This window comes from Benincasa hispida, chromosome 3 (assembly GCF_027475165.1).
Source record: "Benincasa hispida cultivar pf3 chromosome 3, pf3_genome.v1.1, whole genome shotgun sequence".
NCBI lineage: Eukaryota > Viridiplantae > Streptophyta > Magnoliopsida > Cucurbitales > Cucurbitaceae > Benincasa > Benincasa hispida.
The window spans coordinates 15,889,577-15,910,086 of NC_143480.1; the positions used below are offsets into that span (position 1 = coordinate 15,889,577).

Sequence of the window (20,510 nt, forward strand, 5' to 3'; positions counted from 1 at the left end):
TTTCACTTATAGATACTTTTTATTAGATTTGTACATATAATGTCCCTATATAAATTTTACCAATAGATATAAGAGAAAATGCTAATACAAACATCTTTTAGACCAGACACCAACTAACATTAGCTGTAATTATTGAACTTATTTGTGTTACTCCAAAGTCCAAACCAACATTAAATATCTATAGCAAACATAACTCAACACACACATATATATACTATGAGGTCCCTAGGTCGAATCCTCCTATTTTTTTCTAAAAAACTAGCATTAAATATGAGGTTTAGCTCCTAAATTTAAGAGTAAAAATGTTTTTAAAAAACATAAATAAATGTTTTCCTTGGCTCCTAAATATTTATTATATTTATAAATAAGTCAATTCGAAAATAACCATATATATTATAATTAATGATTTACTATTATTAATTTTTTTAAAGGCGAATCGGCACGACGGCACTTAATTAACATCTGACGGTCTCCAATTTGAGCGTTCACTCGTGAGTTCGTCAATTCCACAACAATGGCGCAACAGTGCTAGATCCGCCATCTCTCTCCATACCAGAACTCCCAAAGAACTCCTTTGAAGAAGAAGAAGAATGCAGAATTATCCGGAAGAGCTTCAGACTCCACCCGTGAGGCTGATTTCCCTCGTCGGATGCCCCGACCTTCACCCCACCATCTCCACTCACCTCCTCTCCGACCAGCCTCCGATCCACACCCTCGCCTTCCCCGACCTCTCCAAGATCTCCTTTCTTCTCCCTCCTTCCCCCAAAGACCCCTCTGAACCTCCTCTTTCCACTCCCCCTCCCGGTATCTTCAAGAGGGATTGGCTTCTTAAGCATCGGACCAAGGTTCCTGCTGTTGTTGCTGCTCTTTTCCCCTCTCATCATGTTTCCGGCGATCCTGCCCAGTGGCTTCAGCTCTGCTCCGATCTCGATCACCTTAAGTACTTCCTTATCACCTCTCGCTGTTCTCTGTTAATTGTTATAGTAAATTTATCTGAAATAAATTGCATTTGATTTGCAGAGCTGTGACTCGTACCAGGAACATCAAACTAGTTGTCATTATTGTCCATTCCGATTCCAAAGGTATACTCAATCTCCACGGCTGTTCCTTTTTTCTTCTCCTTTGTTAATTTTGGTAGGAACCCCTGATGGAAGCGTTTGTTACTTCTTTCCATTTGTATTATGTATACATTTAAGGTTTCCACTGCAGATGATATCAACGAGGATCGAATGATTGCTTTACGCAAACGTGCTGAAGTGGACTCAAAATATGTCGTCTTTGTTAAACCTAACGATGCTTCGGAACTCATGCAATCCCTTCACAGGTATTTCATTTACCTTTTCTTTCCTTGAAAAGTAGCAACTTCGTCATTATTATTATTATCTGTAACACCCCTGCGCAGGTTACGGAACTTCTTCTCAGAACTAGCAACTACATACTATAAAGATGAAGGAAGGAAGGTGAAAACACGTATTGAAAAGAGGACTTACAATTACACTGAGTTGAATATTCGGTATTGCTTTAAAGTAAGTTCTCCTCTCTCAGTAAGCAAACCTTTTAGATGATTCATAAAGTATATTTAACAATTTATTTCTATTAGACGGATTTTTACTTGAGAATGGCAATTTGACTGGCTCTGATCCATGACAACATTATTCAGTCACCTCTGCCAATATTAAGGACGAGACATATCTGAAGAGGGTCTTGATGATAAACAATGCACCCTAAAAATTCTTAGAAAATAGACTTTCTTCAAAGATTTACCATTTTAGGCTTTCTCAAGTGTTTCACGTGTTAAAAAAAGAATTGTGATAAAAGAATAAGACTCTATTTAGTACAATGTACTCTAACATCAGGAAGGTGCGAGTTTGGCAATTTTTTACCCACAAGTTGGCAACAGCACCTCATTTCTTTTCCCTATTGCACCGTATACAGAAATTCTATGATTGCATATAATGTTCTTTGAGTTGTTGGATTGGACTTGATTTTTTTTAATGCCATCCTGTGCTAGGCTGCCGTTTATGCAGAGTTCCTAAGTGACTGGATTGAAGCTCTACGGTTTTATGAGGATGCTTACAACAAGTTGTGGGAGGTATACGATCATTTACGTCGTTAACTTCCCTTTTCTTTCACTGATGCTCGTTGAGAGATGCTTTCTTTCGGGTTATTATTGTCATATACTTTTTTCTTTTTTCTTTTTCTTTTCATTTTTTATGCTTTATTTTCTTAAATCTTAGTTAAGTAGTACATCAGATCTAGTATTTCCTTGTTCTTGCTTTTCCTTGGCTGCAATAGAACTTCAACTACAATTAGCAATCTTGGAAACTTTTTTTTTTTTTTAAAGGAAAAAAAACTACTTTTGAGAAGAAAAAAATGAAAGAACCCACGAGCATGCAAAAACATAAGCCTAGAAAAAGGAAAGGAACTAAAGAAAAGACTCCAATTCTATAAAATAAGACCTATCGAGTAATTACAAAAAGCCTTTGTCACTAAACCCCAAAGAAAAACATAGAATCTAATAGGAGATCAGGCATCACTTGGATCCCTTTCCAACCCTCTAACTACTCTATTGTTCCTCTCCTTCCACATATCTGATAGTAAAGCACACATCCTAACAAACCACAAGAAACAACCCTCCTCCTCCAATGGTGGATACAGAAAGAACTCTTCAATCATCCCAAACAAATCTCTATGATTGGCTAACTTTAAACCAAACACATCCAAAAAATAACTCCACACAAAGTGCACACAGGATAACTCCAAAGGATATGATCCAGGTCTTCCTTTGCCTGCCGACAGAGGATGTAACAAAATGGGCCTATTACCACAAGACACTTTCTTGAGAGTCGATCTAATCTTAACCTAATCGTGGATAACCTGTTAGATAAAGAACTTAACATGCAATCTTGGAAACTTGTGGTAGCACCTATTGGACAGATGAGTTAGTAAGGAACATAATGGATGTCTACTTTTGAGAGGATTGTTGGGTGGAATATAAATCCCTTTGTGCTGTGTTCCCTTAATCGTACCACATTTGTGAGCAGAGACGACATTTCTTTTGTTCTTGTTCATATCTGATGGACTCTCTTCTATTTCTATATCACTTTGAGCCTCTATAACTTCTGTTAGATAAAGAGACACAACAAAGGCAATTACTCTTCCTTGGCCTGTAGGCAATATTCATTTGAGTCTTGGGAGGAGGGACATGTGTCTTTAGAACCTTAATCCTTCAAGGGTTTTTTATCCCGTTCTTTTTCCACTTGTTATGTGACCCTTCTTCTCCCTTTCTCAGTGTCTTTAATTTCTCCTCTCTCGCACCAAAAATGCCAATTTCTTTGTGGCAAGTTCTTATGGGAAAGTTAACACCTTAGTCTGTATTGTATCTGGAAACATTCTACCTTATTGTTGGGTTTGTAGTATGCGTCATGTAGGCAAGCATGAGAGTATCTTGATTATATTTTTTGAGGCAGTCAGTTTGTTGGGCAATTGGGACTAGAGTTGGGCTTCTTTTGGGGTCTGATTGGTTCATTATAAAGTCTATTGTTCCATGATAGAGGAAGCTATTTCGAATCCTTTTTTCGAGATAAGGGTAAACTCCTTTGGGAGACATGAATGTTCATTTATTTATTTATTTTAACGGGGTATCTAGCTTGAGAGGAATAATAGAATTTTTAGAGGGTTAAAAGATATGCGAAGGACATAAAAGTTGGGCTTCTTTTTCGTGGGCCTTGGTCTCTCTGGTTACAATTTTATACTTTTCTCTCTCTCTCTCTCTCTCTCTTTTTAAATTATTAGTTAGGTCTTATCTGGTGTGAAAACCAAAGGGAGTTTAAAGAAACAAGTATATTGTTCACTTTCAAATGAAGAATTCAACCCCTATTTATAGACATGGATTACAACCTAAACTATTAACTAACTAATTTAACCGGTTATTAAGATAACCGGTTTATAGATTATTTAAAAGACATAAAAGACAAAACTAAGGTAAAAACTTAAAGGCTAAACAACAACCAAATATAAGATGTGTCATATTCCATCCCCCGAAGAACAAATTTCGCCCTCGACATTATGTGGACAGCTGAAAACTATCAGGAGCATTGTAGGGGTGAAGGTCTACTACGTTAAAAATAAGATTGATGTGAAGATCTGAAGGAAGGTCCAAGTGATAGGCACAGGCTCCATATGCTCGAAGAATTTTGAAGGGTCCAAGCTTCGTGTTCTTCGGTTTATTGTATGTCCCTGTTGGAAATCTGCTTTTGCGAAGATGGATCATCACTAAGTCACCTTCACTGAATTGTTGTAATCTTCTGTGTTGATCAGTAGCTTTTTTGTAAGATGAATTGGCATGTTCAATGTTAGCTTGGACATCTTGGTGCAGGCAAACAATCTTTTCTGCCATCTCCTCAGCATTGCCGTTAGCTTCAAAAGAAGAAGGAAGTTGAGCAAGATCTACTGTTAAAGAGGAGAGTTTAGTATAAACAATTTCAAAGGGACACTTCCTTATTGATATGTTCTTCATGAAGTTAAATGCGAATTCAAATTGGGCAAGTACTAGGTTCCATTGTTTTGGATGTTCGCCGCTCAAACACCGTATTAAATTTTCCAAAGATTGATTTGTAACTTCCGTTTGTCCGTTCATTTGTGGATGACTTGTTGTACTATATTTGAGTGAGGTATGGAACTTCCTAGTTTTCCAGAAGTGGCCGAGAAATTTGACGTCTTTGTCGGAAAATATTGTTTTTGGAATGTCATGGAGAGACTACTTCCCTGAAGAAAAGATTAGCAATATAAACAACATCATGTGATTTTTTACAAGGAAATGGACCATCTTACTAAACCTGTCCACAACAACCATTACAGATTCATATCCATTCTGGGTTTTTGGAAGACCAAGGACGAAATCCATTGAAAGGTCCTCCCATGTAGAAGTTGGGGTTGGGAGTGGAGTATATAAGCCTGCATTGGTGGAAGTCCTTTTGGCTTTGGTAGATAAAACATCGTTTAACAAAATTATGAACGTCTTTTCTAAGTTGGGGCTAATAAAATTGAGAAGAAAGTAGTTCAAAGGTTTTGGTAATTCAAAGTGGCCTGCTAGACCGCCACAGTGTAGGCCTTTAATGAGTGCTTCTCCGATGTGTGAGGAATACATAAACAATCACCTTTGAATAAGAAGTTATCAAAGATATGGAAATAACTAGTGTTAATATTGTTAGAGCAATTATACCAGATTGTACCAAAATCACTGTCGGTTGGGTAGAGGTCTCGAAAGTGATGAAAAGTAGTGACCTGTCCAGCCAAAACCGTTAATAGTTCTCCTTTTCTACTGAGGGCATCAGCAACTTTGTTGTCTTTACCCGCTTGGTGCTTAATCACGAAATCAAATCTTTGTAGAAATGCTAGCCATCGAGCATGCATCCTGTTAACTTGATTTTGAGAGTGTAAATACTTCAAAGAGAAGTGGTCAGTAAGGAGGATAAATTCTTTATACAGTAGGTAGTGTTCCCACTGCTTAAGTGCTCTAACTAATGCATAAAATTCCTGCACATAAGTGCTCCAATTTTGTTTGGCTGGGGTGAGTTTCTCGCTAAAAAATTCAATTGGGTGATTGTTTTGAGGTAACACTGCTCCAATACCCACCCCACAAGCATCGACTGCCACTTGAAAAGGTAAGGTAAAATCAGGTAATTTTAAAGCAGGACTATTACATAGTTTATCCTTGATGGTGTGGAAACTATTGTCTTGTTCTTGAGTCCACTGGAAGTTATTCTTTCAGAGGCAATCGATAAGAGGGGAGGTTATGGTACTAAAATTTCTAATAGACTTTCTATAAAAAGAAGCTAGGCCTAAGAATGATTGTATTTGCTTTATGTTTGTTGGAGTTGGCCAATTTGATATTGCTTCTACCTTTCTAGGATCTACTTTGATCTCATTGTGCCAGATTATGAACCCAAGAAAAGAAATTTCAGTGGTTAAAAAAGCATACTTTTTTGTGTTTATGTGGAGCTGATTTTTGGACAAATAAATAGAACAGTATGTGAGTGTTTGATATGTTCCTCATTGGTAGTACTAAATACAGGAATATCATCAAAATAAATTACCACAAACTTGTTAAGAAGTGGAAGAAAAACCTTATTCATAAGCCGCATAAACATGCTGGGTGCGGTTGAGAGGCCAAAGGGCATGACAAGCCATTCAAATAGGCCTTCATTCGTCTTGAAGCTAGTTTTCCATTCGTCCCCTGGTTTGATCCAAATTTGGTGTAGCCACTGTGAAGGTCAAGTTTAGAAAAAATGTGTGCTCCTCCTAGTTGGTCCAAAAGATCACCAATCCGAGGAATGGGGAACCCGTATTTTATGATGATTCGATTGATGGCTCTGCTATCTACACACATATGCCAACTGCCATCTTTTTTTGGTGTTAGGAGTGCTGGAACAGCACAAGGACTGATGCTTGGCTGAATGCATCCTTTTGCTAACAGATCTTGGATATGATCATGTAAAATTTTGTAATCATGGGGGCTCATTTTGTAATGTGGAAGGTTTGGAAGTGGAGCTCTTGGAACAAAGTCGATTTGATGATGGATATCACGAAGTGGGGGAAGTCCCGTGGGAGCTTGTATGATGTTTGGAAACTGTTGGAATAGTTCTTGAATTGGCTCCGGCAATTGTTTGTTCTAGTGGGATTGTGATTCTCCTTTCACAACTAATCCCCACATCATCTCCTCACGTTGCCTAAGGAATTGGTTGCCATTTAGGATGCTGAAAAGCTGCCCTTTGTATCTTTCGAAGATTCTTGAGTCTTGGTAATTGGTAAGAGGACTATTTTTCTCCTATGCCAAGAGAACTCATAAGTGTTGTCGCGTCCTTTGTGAGTAGCTTGCATATCCTATTGCCAAGGACGTCCCAAAAAGGATATGACAAGCGTCCATCTCAATAACATCACACACGATTTGGTCTTTATAGTTGTTGCCAATGGAAAAATGAACTGTACAAGTCTCGGTTACTTGAGCTTCTCCTCCTTTTTTGATCCAACTGACCTTGTATGGGGTTGGATGAGGCTCTACTTTGAGGTTGAGGGCTTGTACAAGCTTCTTGGAGACTATATTTTCAGAGCTGCTACTATCTATGATCATGTTGCAGATTTTTCCTTTTACCGTGCATCTAGTTTTAAATAATGAGTGACGTTGTGTGCTTTGATCAGTCTTTGGGGTGAGTAAAATCCGTTGAACAACGCAAGTGAGTGGATTGCCACTGTCTGGTTCCAAAAGATCAATTCTTTTCTCTGTTTCTTCCTTAGGTTCTTGTTCTTGATCATTCTCTTCATCTACCATGGCCACCGTCCTTCTTTCTGGGCAATTATGAGATAGATGTCCTGTCTTACCCACATAGAAAACACTTACCAAGAGTGGATCTGCCGCATGGATTGGCTGTCTTTTTTTTGTTGTATTCTCAGTAGCTGACTCTTTGTGCTTTTCTTTGAGAGTTTCTTGATTCTTGATTATGTGTTCTTGAATATTTGGATCCTGGTTCTTGGATGCAATCGTGACCACTTTTCTTGAAGTGCTTGATGAGGTCTCCCACTGATTTCTTCTACCAAATCTTTTGGATTGATTTTCATTCATCTCTTCGATGGTTTCTGCCAAAGAAATCACATCAGTGAGAAATCCCAAGGGTTGGAGCTTTACCTTGTCTCGAATCTCCGTGTGTAGGCCACCTACGAATTTAGCGATCAAGTGATGTTCACTCTCTATTAGGTTAGTTCGCACCCAATCGGTGGAATTCTTCAGTGTATTCAGCCACTGTCCTTCTTCCTTGTTTGAGGTTTTAGTACTGATTAGAGAGAATTTGTTCATCGTTGTTTGGCAGAAATCTCTCTTTCATCATACGCTTCAGCCTTTCCCAGCTTGTGATGGGGTTTTTAACACTCCTAAATCGGTTTACTTCAACTTGTTCCCACTAGGCCGATGCTCCCCCACGAAATTTGAGGGCCACTAATTGAACCTTCTTATGATTTTGGGTATTCGCATACTTGAAAAATCCTTCCACGTTTTTCAACCACTCCGAAAACACTTCTATATTTTGTTTACCATCGAAGGTTGGGATGTCCAATTTGACTCTGTATTCACTTATTTCCCCTGGAGGATGATGTTGTTGATGATGATGAGCCCCGGCTCTCCAACATCCCGTCTGCGTTTCCATGTTTTCTTCTTCTTCGCCCGATGAATCACTGTTTTGGTAGTATATCTCTGGTGGTATGCTTGTGTTCTTGGTCTTTCTTGGATAACTACTGGTAGTTCTTGAACATTTCTGGGATCAACCTGTCGTTGAATGTCAATATTCTGGTGATCTTGAGGTCGGTCCATGTTTCTTGGTTGATTTTCTTGCAATCTAGGCTGCTGAATCGATGCCACACTAGTAGCAATTTCTTCCATACAAACTGACATTCTCTCCAAAAGCCGGTGAATACCATCAATGGATTCTTCAACGGACTGCACGTGTCTTGTCAAAGCCCTTGGTGATAGGGCAGCAGATGGAGCTGCTTCTTTTTCTGAAGTTTTGGGGTTGCTGCCATTCGTAGGCTTCTTGCCCGCCATCAGATTCAGATCTTCTGTCTCTGATACCAATTTGGTGTAAAAACCAAAGGGAATTTAAAGAAACAAGTATATTATTCACTTTCAAATGAAGGATCCAGCCCCTATTTATAGGCATGGATTACAACCTAAACGATTAACTAATTTAACTGGTTATTAAGGTAACTGGTTTACAGATTATTTAAATGACATAAAAGACATAAAACTAAGGTAAAAACTCAAAAGACCAAACTATAAACCAAATATAAGATACATCATTATCCTCTTGTAGGGCTGTTTTGTTTTTAGTATTCCCTTGTATAATTTTGCTCAATGTAAGCTTGATTTGTCATTGGAGAAAAAAAAAACTGTGGAATTTGACTACTTTATTGGTACCTTGGGTAATTCCACAAAGACTATTACTGAATTGACAAGATTTGTAATTGGAAAATTCATGGGAGGTTAAGATTCTAATTTTGAGTAGATTACACCTCAGTTATTGCTATAGATATGTTAATCGGATGCAACTCAACTTCTTTGAATGACTCTTGTTGCCGTACGCATAGTATCTGTATTTTGAGAGGGATGGAGGGGTTACTCATTGTCTATTTCCACCATTAAACATTGCTTATTCTGTGCAGATTTCAGGGATACCATCAAGGTCACTATCAATTCAGCGGTTGGTTGAGGTTAAAACCATTGCAGAGCAGTTACACTTTAAGATATCAACCTTGTTATTGCATAGTGGAAAGGTCACTGAAGCAGTGACATGGTTCCGCCAACACATTACCTTGTACAGTAGGCTAGTTGGAGAGCCAGATACAGAGTTTCTTCACTGGGAATGGATGAGTAGACAATACTTGGTATTCGCAGAGTTGCTAGAGACAAGCTCAGCAATGAGTCTTACCATCCCATCAATGGGTCTAGGCACTGGAAACAAGCCTTTAACGGAATGGGAGTTTTATCCCGCTTATTACTATCAGGTATAATCCCTCCTTTATATTTCTACTTCCAGTAACCTTTATGCATTAAGTTGTTATCTTAATGGAATGATTGTTACCTCGTTTCTTGCCTCATAATTTTGTTCAATATTTTTCTTTTTGATTTTGAGAAGCACTTCTAAAATAATTTTATAACAATAAACATGGTGCCCAAGAAGTTCTGCCTCTTATGCCCGTTAAAGCCATTTAAAGCTAATCACTTTCCTGTCCGTTCGCACTGCTGTCAATTCAGTTTCAAAAAGTCATCACTGAATCTTTAAGAGCCAATCTGAAATGAGAATATTTTTTGAGATTCAGAATAAGTATCTGTAGGTTGCTTCTTGGAGACTCAAGAAAGTTGCTACTTGTAGTTCTTCCAATTTGTTTTCTTTATGTAATCTTTGCCTGAATGTAGACATGTCAGACTATATTGGTCAGCTTAAAGTTTATGAAAAATCAAACAATTCATTCCTGTGATTATTGGAATTACATTAGACAAGCACCAAAGTTCTTACACCCCCCTCCTCCCCCCCCCCCCCCCCCCCCCCCACACACACACACCAATGTAGGCATGTCAGACTATATCTGTCAGCAAATGTTCTTAACTCAACAATATAAGGTTCCAATATGATTTTGATACGTTCTATATTATTTATCAACTATTTAGGCTCTCATAGCCTAGGAAGGTTGAAATTTCCTCCCCCTCGATACAGCCCTCAGCTACAAAATAGATTTTCGATACCCCTTTCCCCTCAAATTCTCTACTCATATACTATTTGTTACCTCACTCTCTCTCCTCTAACAACTTTCCACCACTAACCATTTTACAGATTTGTTGGTCCTTGTAACTACTTTGATTCTTTTTTCTCAATTACATTTAGGCCCTTATCTTCATTCTTCTTTTTTGTCTTCTTTTCATATCTTCTAATTATTGGGGGTCTATCAGATTTGTCTTGGGGTTTTATTAGATTTGCGATACTGGGTCTTCCATTACTATTAAGGATTGTTTAAAAGATCCCATGAAAAAGTGTATATATAAATTTTTTTTTAAAAAAAAAGAAGGAAGAAAAGCATTGAAATGCATAAGACTCCCCACCTCTTACACCTTCTTTCTTTCCGATTGTTGTCATTCTGTAAAAGTGATGCCTCTTTTACTTAGTTATGCTATTAGAGCATTGCTTGTCTCAATAGATAAATAATCGTATACCCATCAGTATTCTTGATAGCCTAGAGCATTCAGGGTATTGTCTTTTTGATGCCTTGAAAATACCACATTTCTAGGTGACTTATTTAGAATAGCATTGGTTAATACCAAAACATATCTAATCTTTTTTTTTTTTTTTATAACATGCAATCTAAGTAAGCTATAAATATTTGTGTGAACTTTAATCAAGTTGGGAAGGTAATGTATTTGATCTAGAAATTTACACTTGAAACAGTTAGCTGCTAATTACCTGAAGAAGAAGAGATCGTCTTTTGAGTTGATGTCGTCAATGTATATTAATGCGGATGAATTGGAAAAAACTACCGAGCCTTTGGTGCCATCAATATATGTGGGCCAGTATTCTAGGTTACTTGAACAAGTTGATGTGATGGTTATACAAGCGTGAGTATTGAAAACTAAATTCTCAATTCCTCTTTTATATATAATTGTTATATCCAAACTTTAACATGTCTCGTACATGCAGTGTTACCGATAAAGAGTTTTTGAATAATATCATTGCCGAAGAAAAAAAACATCAAGATCCCTTGAAGATGATTACTCTTCTCCAAAAAGCTTATGAGTCGTACAGTCATGCCAAAGCCCAGAGAACGAGCTCCTTTTTTGCATTCCAGATAGCTAAAGAGCATTATGCGATGGATGATTTAGAAGATGCAAAAAAACATTTTGACAATGTTGCAAGTTTATATAGGAGAGAGGGATGGGCCACTTTGTTGTGGGAAGTCCTTGGTTACCTGCGAGAGTTGTCTAGGAAACGTGGTATTGTGAAAGATTATTTGGAGTATTCTCTTGAAATGGCTGCACTTCCCATATCATCTGATGTTAATATGCTGTCTCTCAGATCCCAAGATTGCTGCCCAGTGGGCCCTGCAACTCTAGAACAGAGGGAAAAAATCCACAACGAAATATTTGATCTTGTTCATGAAAAATCAGTATTGGGCTCAGTTGAACATGGCAAAGAGCTCAAAGTAACGGGAGACAATCCTGTACATCTTGAAATTGATCTAGTGAGCCCTCTTAGATTGGTACTTCTTGCTTCAGTTGCTTTTCATGATCAAGTAATCAAGCCCGGCATGACTACTTTGATTACTGTGTCACTTCTTTCTCACTTGCCCCTTACTATTGAACTTGATCAATTAGAAGTTCACTTTAACCAACCAGAGTGTAACTTTATCATAATGAATGCTGAAAGACTTCCTTCTGCTATGATAGACGGTGATCAACATGATAACAGAGTTGAGCAGGCTTCTTCTCTTGCACTTTCGTCAAATAAATGGCTACGAATGACATATCAAATCAAATCTGGTAATTTAGTTTCTTTCTCAAAAGTTCTTGGAATTTCAATAGTATATTAGCCTTTTTTCCCTTCTTTTTAATAGTAAACAGACATCAAAGAGTATCTGATTTGATACCAAAAAACAGAGGTGAGATTCTGGTATGCCCATGAAGCCTAGGGGAATTTTGATTCTATATCATGTTCATAATGGCTCCGGAAAGTGTTTATGATTTTCATTTTTTTTTTTTTCCATTTTTTAAAAAAATAAATTTGGGTCAAAATTGTTTCAAAATACTGCATATATTTGGACGGGGATGAAATCTTGGACATGTGTTATAGGCTTCTCCTGGCATGATTAGAGATGTGATATTGTTATCATATTCTCATCTTACTAGATTCTGAATATACAAATCATTTCAGTCTTTTTCCCTCTGAATGTCGATGTCCAAGAGGATGGTTTTGTTAGTAGATTGCTGTTTTTGATATATACATATAGAGAGAGAGATATACATATGTATATTTGTCAGCAGGCAGCTAGCTATGCATGTATATGTATTGATGGTATTATGGTTATAAAATTTTGAGGTTCATACTAATGTTTTTATTTTCTTCAGATCGAAGTGGGAAACTTGAATGCACCTCTGTTATTGCAAAGATACGGCCAAACTTTACAATATGTTGCAGAGCTGAAAGCCCTGTTTCAATGGATGATTTACCTCTTTGGAAGTTTGAAGATCATGTGGAGACGCTCCCAACCAAGGATCCTGCTCTAGCCTTTTCTGGCCTGAAGGCAATCCAGGTTGAAGAGCTTGACCCAGAAGTAGATCTTACTTTAAGTGCTTCTACCCCTGCATTAGTTGGAGAGACTTTCATCGTACCTGTAACTGTGATCTCCAAGGGTCCTGATATCCACGCTGGCGAGTTGAAGATCAACCTGGTTGATGTGCGAGGAGGTGGTTTGTTTAGCCCAAGGGAAGCAGAACACGTTTCTGATAGCCATCATGTTGAGCTTCTTGGCATTTCTTATACAGGAGATGATACGGAATCACATTTGATCTCCGATGAAGAAATGAAGATTAAGCAGTCCTTTGGATTGATTTCTGTTCCATTTCTAAAAAGTGGAGAGTCCTGGTCCTGCAAACTGCAAATTAAGTGGCATCGAGCTAAGCCCATTATGCTTTATGTATCCCTGGGCTATTCTCCACTTGGCAATGAACCAAATGCTCAAAAAATCAATGTCCACAGGAGCTTGCAGATTGACGGCAAGCCTGCTGTAACAATTGGTCATCACTTTTTGCTGCCTTTCCGGCGGGACCCGTTGTTGCTTTCAAGGACTAAAGCAATCCCTCATGCTGACCAGTCATTATCTCTGCCCCTAAACGAGACTTGCATACTGGTGACCAGTGCCCGGAATTGCACCGAGGTCCCCTTGGAACTAATATCCATGTCAATTGAAGCAGATAATGACGGGATTGAAGAAAAGTCATGTTCCATAAGAAGTGCTAGCAGTAACCTTGTAGACCCAGCTCTTCTCATGGCTGGGGAAGAATTTAAGAAGGTTTTCACCGTCACTTCCGAGATAAATCCATCAAAGCTTAGGTTAGGAAATGTGTTACTTAGGTGGAAAAGATACTCAAGGACTAAAGACCACTATGATTCTAACATTCCTTCAGTCTTAACCACGCAGAGGCTTCCAGATGTCGATATAGAGTTTTCGCCTTTAATTGTGTGCATGGAGAGTCCTCCTTATGCCATCCTCGGAGAACCATTCACCTACTTTATAAAGATTAAAAATCAATCAAAGTTATTACAGGAAATCAAGTTTTCTTTAGCAGATGTACAGAGTTTTGTGATATCTGGTTCTCATGATGATACAATTTCAATACTCCCTAAATCCGAGCACGTCCTTAGCTACAAGCTGGTTCCTTTGGCCTCAGGTATGCTACAGTTGCCCAGATTTACTTTAACTTCAGCAAGATATTCTGCTAGCTTTCAGCCTTCATTGGCGGAATCTACAGTGTTCGTGTTTCCTTCAAAACCCCCCTGCGAGTTGGCTGACAAAGGAGACACAGGATCAGAGACTTGTGGTCCAATATCTACCAGCCTTTCTTGAAGGAAGTGACTTCTGGACTGACGTGGGGATGTTTTTAGTATTCCAACTTCTGATATTTCTGATTGATTAGCTGGACTGATGTGGGGGATGCTTTTTTTAGCATTTCAAGTCCTGATAATCATATATCTGACTAACTAGACGAGGGACGATAGGGACTCGGATTTTGTCGAGGCCAGCAGTTGGGTACACGAGACTTTGTCATATGTTAAAAGAGGCGTTGTCATGAGGAAGTATTTCCTTCCAAAAAAACAAAATGGAAGTCCATTTCATATCATCATCACCACCATCGCACTTCAGCCTTCACTAATGGTGGGCTCAACCGTCTAGCTGATTAGTCCATTGACAACCATGCCTGCAAAACCAAATGCGTCCGAATGCGAATCACGATATAAAAGGAAGCCAAGGTCTCTTTGGATGTATTAATTTTGTCATGAAGAAGATAAAGCAACCCAATATTGGATAAAGAAACATTACAGGCATTTCCACTCCACCAATCACAACTATTATGAGTTGGAGACTCTTACCCCTTTTGGTTACTTAAACTAGCTGTGTTTATAAAGAGGACGATGATTATAGATTTATTGTATTATTTGGACGAGTATCTTCATTTTTTTTTAATACTAACAGTAGAATTCTGATTAGATTCATTTGCTTAGCAGCAGCAGCAGCAGCAGCAGAAAATACTTTGATCTGTGAAAGTAGAAGACAGGAACAGTTAATATAGTGGAGAGATTTGATTGAAGATTATGATTTGTGAGGGAAGGGAAAAATGGTGAAAGAAGAAACGAAGATGGGAATGTGGGGTTGGGAAGGGGACAAGGTCCATTAGGGGATTTGGTTTAGGAGCATTAAGCCAACCTCCATACCATGTGAAAGTGTAATCTGAAGGTTGTTTTTGTTTGTGCAGTGTAGCGTGTAGCAGCGACAGACCAGATAACAGGCCACGTGAGCCCCTCCTTCACAATTAATATCCTCCTTTTTCTTTTCTTTTCTTTTTTTTTTTTTTTTGTTCTGATATATATATATATATATATATTATGCTAAACAGATTACTAAACTTCAAGAGACGTATAATTTGTTTTCCAAATTTTTAATTATGTATTTAATAAATGGTCTAAATTATAAACTTAGCCTCCAAATTATTCATCTATTTGGTCTTAAACTTTTAAAATTACAAATTGTCTCTAAACTTTCAAAATCTTCAAATTTACAAATTGTCTAGATACTTGTGAAAGTATAGAGTTTTATTTTTGACAATAGATGGGGCATCAAATCTCAAACTTTGAGGTTGATGATACGAGGTTATATTCATTTTGGCCTTAGGTTTTGTTAGATATAAAATTAAATTTATATCTAACGAATAAATTATATTTTAAATATTGTGAGTTTATCAAATTTCTTAGATTGAAAGTTTTAAAAATTCGTAGATCCAACAAGTTTGAGTTTGAAAGTTCAAAGACTATACTCGTAAAATAACCTTAAAAATTTTATGATTTTTTAATGTTGTATTGACTTTTTTTTTTAAAGAAATTAATTTATTAAATACGAAATTGAAAATAGAAGTAAGTCAAAGTTCAATTTTATATGTAACCAATTTTTTAATCTAAATTTTTTTTTTTGCATACGTCAATAATATATTATAAATTGTTTTTAAAATTGAAAGGTTTATTGGATCTAAACCTAAAAAATTAAGTAGATATTAGACAGTGACGTGTAATTTAATTTTTTTTCCTCTGCGGAAAAAGAAAAGAAAAATTTTAATTTATTTTTAGTTAAAAATCTTGAAAAGAAATGAGTTGGAGGCCGATGTGTCATGAAAAAGGGTATATAAGAAACGGTTATAGCGTGAAGAGGGGTGACAGCTGGTTGCGGTTGGCAGGGATGGCAGAGCAACAACCAACACGTGTCATGTATCAGAATATGAACACGTGGATATCTTAGATCCCATTTGTAATTATTTTATTTTTTTATTTTTTACAAATTTAAATTTATTCCCGACTCTTTTTTATTATATTGACTCTTTTTTATTATATTTTCTAATTATAATGATTGAATTCTTAGTTAAATTTTAAAAATGAAAACAATTTCTTTTAATTTTAAATTTTGATTTGAATTTGTAGATAATAAATAAATATATATAAAAGTGAAAGTAATTTCTATAAACTTGATTTTAAAAAATAAAAATAAAAGTCGAAAAAGTTTTATTTAATTCATCTTTAATTTAATAATGGTGATATGTGATTGGTCTGTCAGCGTATGACCATCACCAAGGCACTCGCAAGTCGCACTCCTCCTCCACTATCCATCCATCACTGACTCGCTGTCTTTAGCAACTGGTTTTCAGACAATGACGACATCTCTCTCTTTTTTTGTTGCCCTTTTTGCCACTCCCCAACCTCCATTTCCATCTCTACACATGTGATACCCTTATTATTAAATTACATTAGACTTGTGTTAATAAAAATTGGTATAATCATAATATCATTTTATTGATAGATTAATCATAATAAGCCATAATTGTAATCACAATTAGATTGTTTGTAATCGTGTTTATTTAGATTTATGACTCTGTCACATTTATGGTTATTATTACCGTTCATGATCAAATAGTAACAATAAATGCGATAAATTCATAATTCTCATGTTATAATAGTAACAATAACAATAACGATATCAACATAATTTTCAAATACAATTGGATTGAGCACCTTTGTTCGTCAATTAATTTGAGCTTTTTATTACATATTTGGAAGTGGGCCCCAAACGTCAGTATTGGTATGGAACACAAGTAAACAACACCAAATCATAATCAAATGAGACACACTTTTCACATTACCATTGAATTTATTATGTTTCTCCTAGAGTAAACATGGCCTTCAGTCGATATTCTCACATTTTCATCCATTTGACATAGACATAAGCGATGAATTAATAGTTACTGTTGAAAAATATCTCACTATTACTATATGATTAAGAAGGAAAATAATGAAATTTTGTTATTGAAAAAAATATAAGAATTAGTGTAGAAAAACTCAAATCAAACAAACAAAAAAAAAAACCACAGACCAGGTAATTTTTACTATGTAAAAATTTTATTTAAATCATATAGAAAATCTCTTCCCAACTCCAATTACAAAGAAAACATTCTTTCAAAACATTATACTACTTACATAACTAAGTAAATCAAGCTTAAAAATGTATACCAAACTTAAAAGTGAAACATTAGGATTATTAGAAACATAGTATTGGGAAGTCACCACTTCCTTAAATAAATATAGGACAACTACTCTTCAAAACTTAATAGCTCAATTATATTGTAAAAAAATATTTGAAATACGAGTAATAAAATGTTATTAATATAAATTATAAACATACATATTTAAAACGTGTAAAAAATGTATTTACTAATTTAGTTTATTTTTTAAAAAAATATCTATATGTTATTAGCTTAAATTAATGTTTAAAAAACAACCATTGTAATCTTTTAGGTTATTTTCAAATAAGAAAAACAAGTCTAGTAAAATGTTATTGATAATTACTTTATAAGCAATGATATTTTGCTATATTTTGCTATATTTTTAATAGTTTCACCATTTAAAATAAATACTATGAATTTTATAACTTTATGAAATATCTGACAGAAATTTGAGATATCTGATAGAAATAAATACTATATAGTAAAATGTTATTGATAGTTACTTATAAACAATGATATTTTGTTATATTTGAAAATATTTTTTAATTGTTTTATCATTTAAAATAAATACTATATTTTTATTTTTAAATCTGAATTTTATAACTTTCTGAAATATCTGACAGAAATTCGAGACTTTTAGTGGGAGGAGAAAAGTTTTACGCTTAAATTTTTTTGTACTAAGTTTTTCAATTATGAAAATTTAGCAAAATAAATTAATTACGAAAAAGGTTTTTGAAATTTGTTTTATATATAATTTTTCTAATCTGAGATAGTTGCTTAGTACTCATGGGTCAAAGTGTTTGATAAAGTAGTGCATATTAATTATTAATAATCATCATTAAAAAAATTTTAAGAGCAATTGTTTTCATATTTTTTCTTTAATAGAGGTTTTTTCCTCGGTAATATATTTTATTTAGATCAATATAATTGTAGGATTTTTTTTTACAATATATAAAGTAAAAGATCGAATCTCAAATCTCAAGATATATAGTTTGTGCGAATTAAATTATCAGATATGTTGATGTTGGCTTTTTTAAGGAATTGACTAGATTGAAAGAAATATGTAATGATTAAAATAATAATTTAAAGATTGATATTAAATTTGAGATTATATTTCAATCATATTTAAATTAACATGGGTTAAGGGACAAAAATGAACATGAAGGGGCCTATTTAAAAGTATTAATTTAGGAATAATTCTATTATTAATTAGAACATCCTTCCAATGGATTCAACAAAGGATCTTCAATTTTTGACCATGCATGAGATGGCTGTTTAGGGAAAAGATTCGATAAATAAAAGCTTTCTTTTGTTATATAAAAACAAACAAACAAACAAAAAAAGATTATTTACTTTAGGACTTTTTTGTCCCTAAAAACTATATTTTCAAAAGGAAAATTTAGAATTTTATGTTTTTATTTATTTATTTTTTAATATGTAACATTTTGAAAAGTTTGGGACATTAAGACACCATTGCCCAATAACTTACTAATGAGTCCATGACTTTAGCCCAGTTTATAATTAGTCACAATAAAAATATTAATTATTTTTCTTGATGTGTGTAGTTAAAAAATCATGATTTTTTTTAAAATATAAATTGAGGTAGGGAGACTCGAATTACATATCTTGTGGTTATTAACGCACTCGTATATTAGTTGAACTCTGTTTACTTTGGCTCAAAATTTAATCTATGAACTTTGTATGTAACAATGTTGTTCTTCCACTTTAAAATAATTTGTAACAAAATGTTATTGCATAAAAAGAATCATTGTAGCCGAATGAATATAGCAACTTACTTATCGTATGTGCTAGCGATCAAAAGTGTGTTGTTTGAATCTCTCATTCTATTGTACTAAAAAATATAAAAAAAAAAAAAAAAAAAAAAGCAAGCATTAAATATTACAAATTTTTACTTCATTATTATGTAATCAACTTCAACCTTAGATACCAAAATAAGTCTAGCTAAATTGATATAATGTTTGTATCATCAACCTCGAAGTTAGAGGTTCAATCCTCCACCCCATATATTGTCAAAAAAATTTTTTTAATAAAGTTTAGATGACTTCAATATTAAATGTTTAAGAACTAAATTGTTGTACGTTAAGGTTATGTTTACCAAACCATAAAGAAAATTGGTATAATCGTAATAGAACTTTATTGAGGGTCAATTGTCATGAGCCTAAATCGCAAATGTAATAAGATTGTTCTGTAATTTTCAAACGCAATTAGATTGAGTATACTCGACTTATCAATTTTTTATTATATATTTGGAAGTGTGTCCCACGTGTCAATATAGATGCATAACACAAGTAAATAATAATAAAAATTATCAAATGAGACCCACTTTTTACATTACCATTTATTTATTACTTTAGTGATAAACGTGGCTTAAATGTAGAAAATTTGTTCAAAGACCATTTTTTGAACTGATTATCACCGGAAGAAAATCAATAACTAGGTGCTTGGTTTTTTGGCCTTTTTTTCTTTAGATTTTTTTTTTTTTTTTTGACTTTTTGAAAATTCATCCAAAATCAAAACTAAATTTTGAAAACAATCCATACATATATTTGGAAAGATTATTTTTAAATATAAAAAAATGAACCAAAATATTTACAAAAATAACAAAATATCACTGTTTATCAATGACAGAGAATGATAGATACTGATAGACATCTATTATCGATCACTAATAGATGTTGATCTATCAGTGTATCAATATTTATCACAGATAGACTGATATTTTATTATATTTAAAAATATTTTAAACAGTATTTCTATTAAAAACGATTATTACTTTTAGTTTTTATATCGGTCGAGGTTTTTTAAAATAAACAATAATAATTAATAAATAAACAAGGAAGATAGTTTCGTATTAAAAAAAAAAAAAAAAAAAAAAAAAAAAAAAAAAAAAAAAAAAAAAAAAAAAAAACTCTACAAAACAATAAAAGTGAAATAAATAAATAAATAAATAAAGGTTAAACTAGATGAGTCTTTAAATTGAAATGGTAATTAGTCTAATAAACATTGGCACATGAAGACAGCTTTTGTTGTTATTTGAGAACAGCGATGTGTGAGTGTTGGTAAAGGAAGGAAGAAGAAAAGAATAGAGCTTTCAGACTTCATCCGTGACAAACCAATTAGCAACGCCTGTGAC

At 34.7% G+C, this 20,510-nt stretch overlaps 1 protein-coding gene across 1 annotated transcript; it reads left to right on the forward strand.

Moving 5' to 3' along the window:
• The first annotated feature begins 390 nt into the window (after positions 1-390).
• On the forward strand, positions 391-14,801 carry LOC120073116 (trafficking protein particle complex subunit-like protein). The gene is made up of 9 exons (XM_039025740.2): positions 391-940; positions 1,021-1,082; positions 1,210-1,324; positions 1,403-1,526; positions 2,012-2,092; positions 9,211-9,552; positions 10,989-11,155; positions 11,238-12,076; positions 12,662-14,801. The coding sequence occupies exons 1-9, from the start codon at positions 591-593 to the stop codon at positions 14,158-14,160; spliced, it is 3,579 nt and encodes a 1,192-aa protein (XP_038881668.1). The 5' UTR covers positions 391-590; the 3' UTR covers positions 14,161-14,801.
• Positions 14,802-20,510: the final 5,709 nt, after the last annotated feature.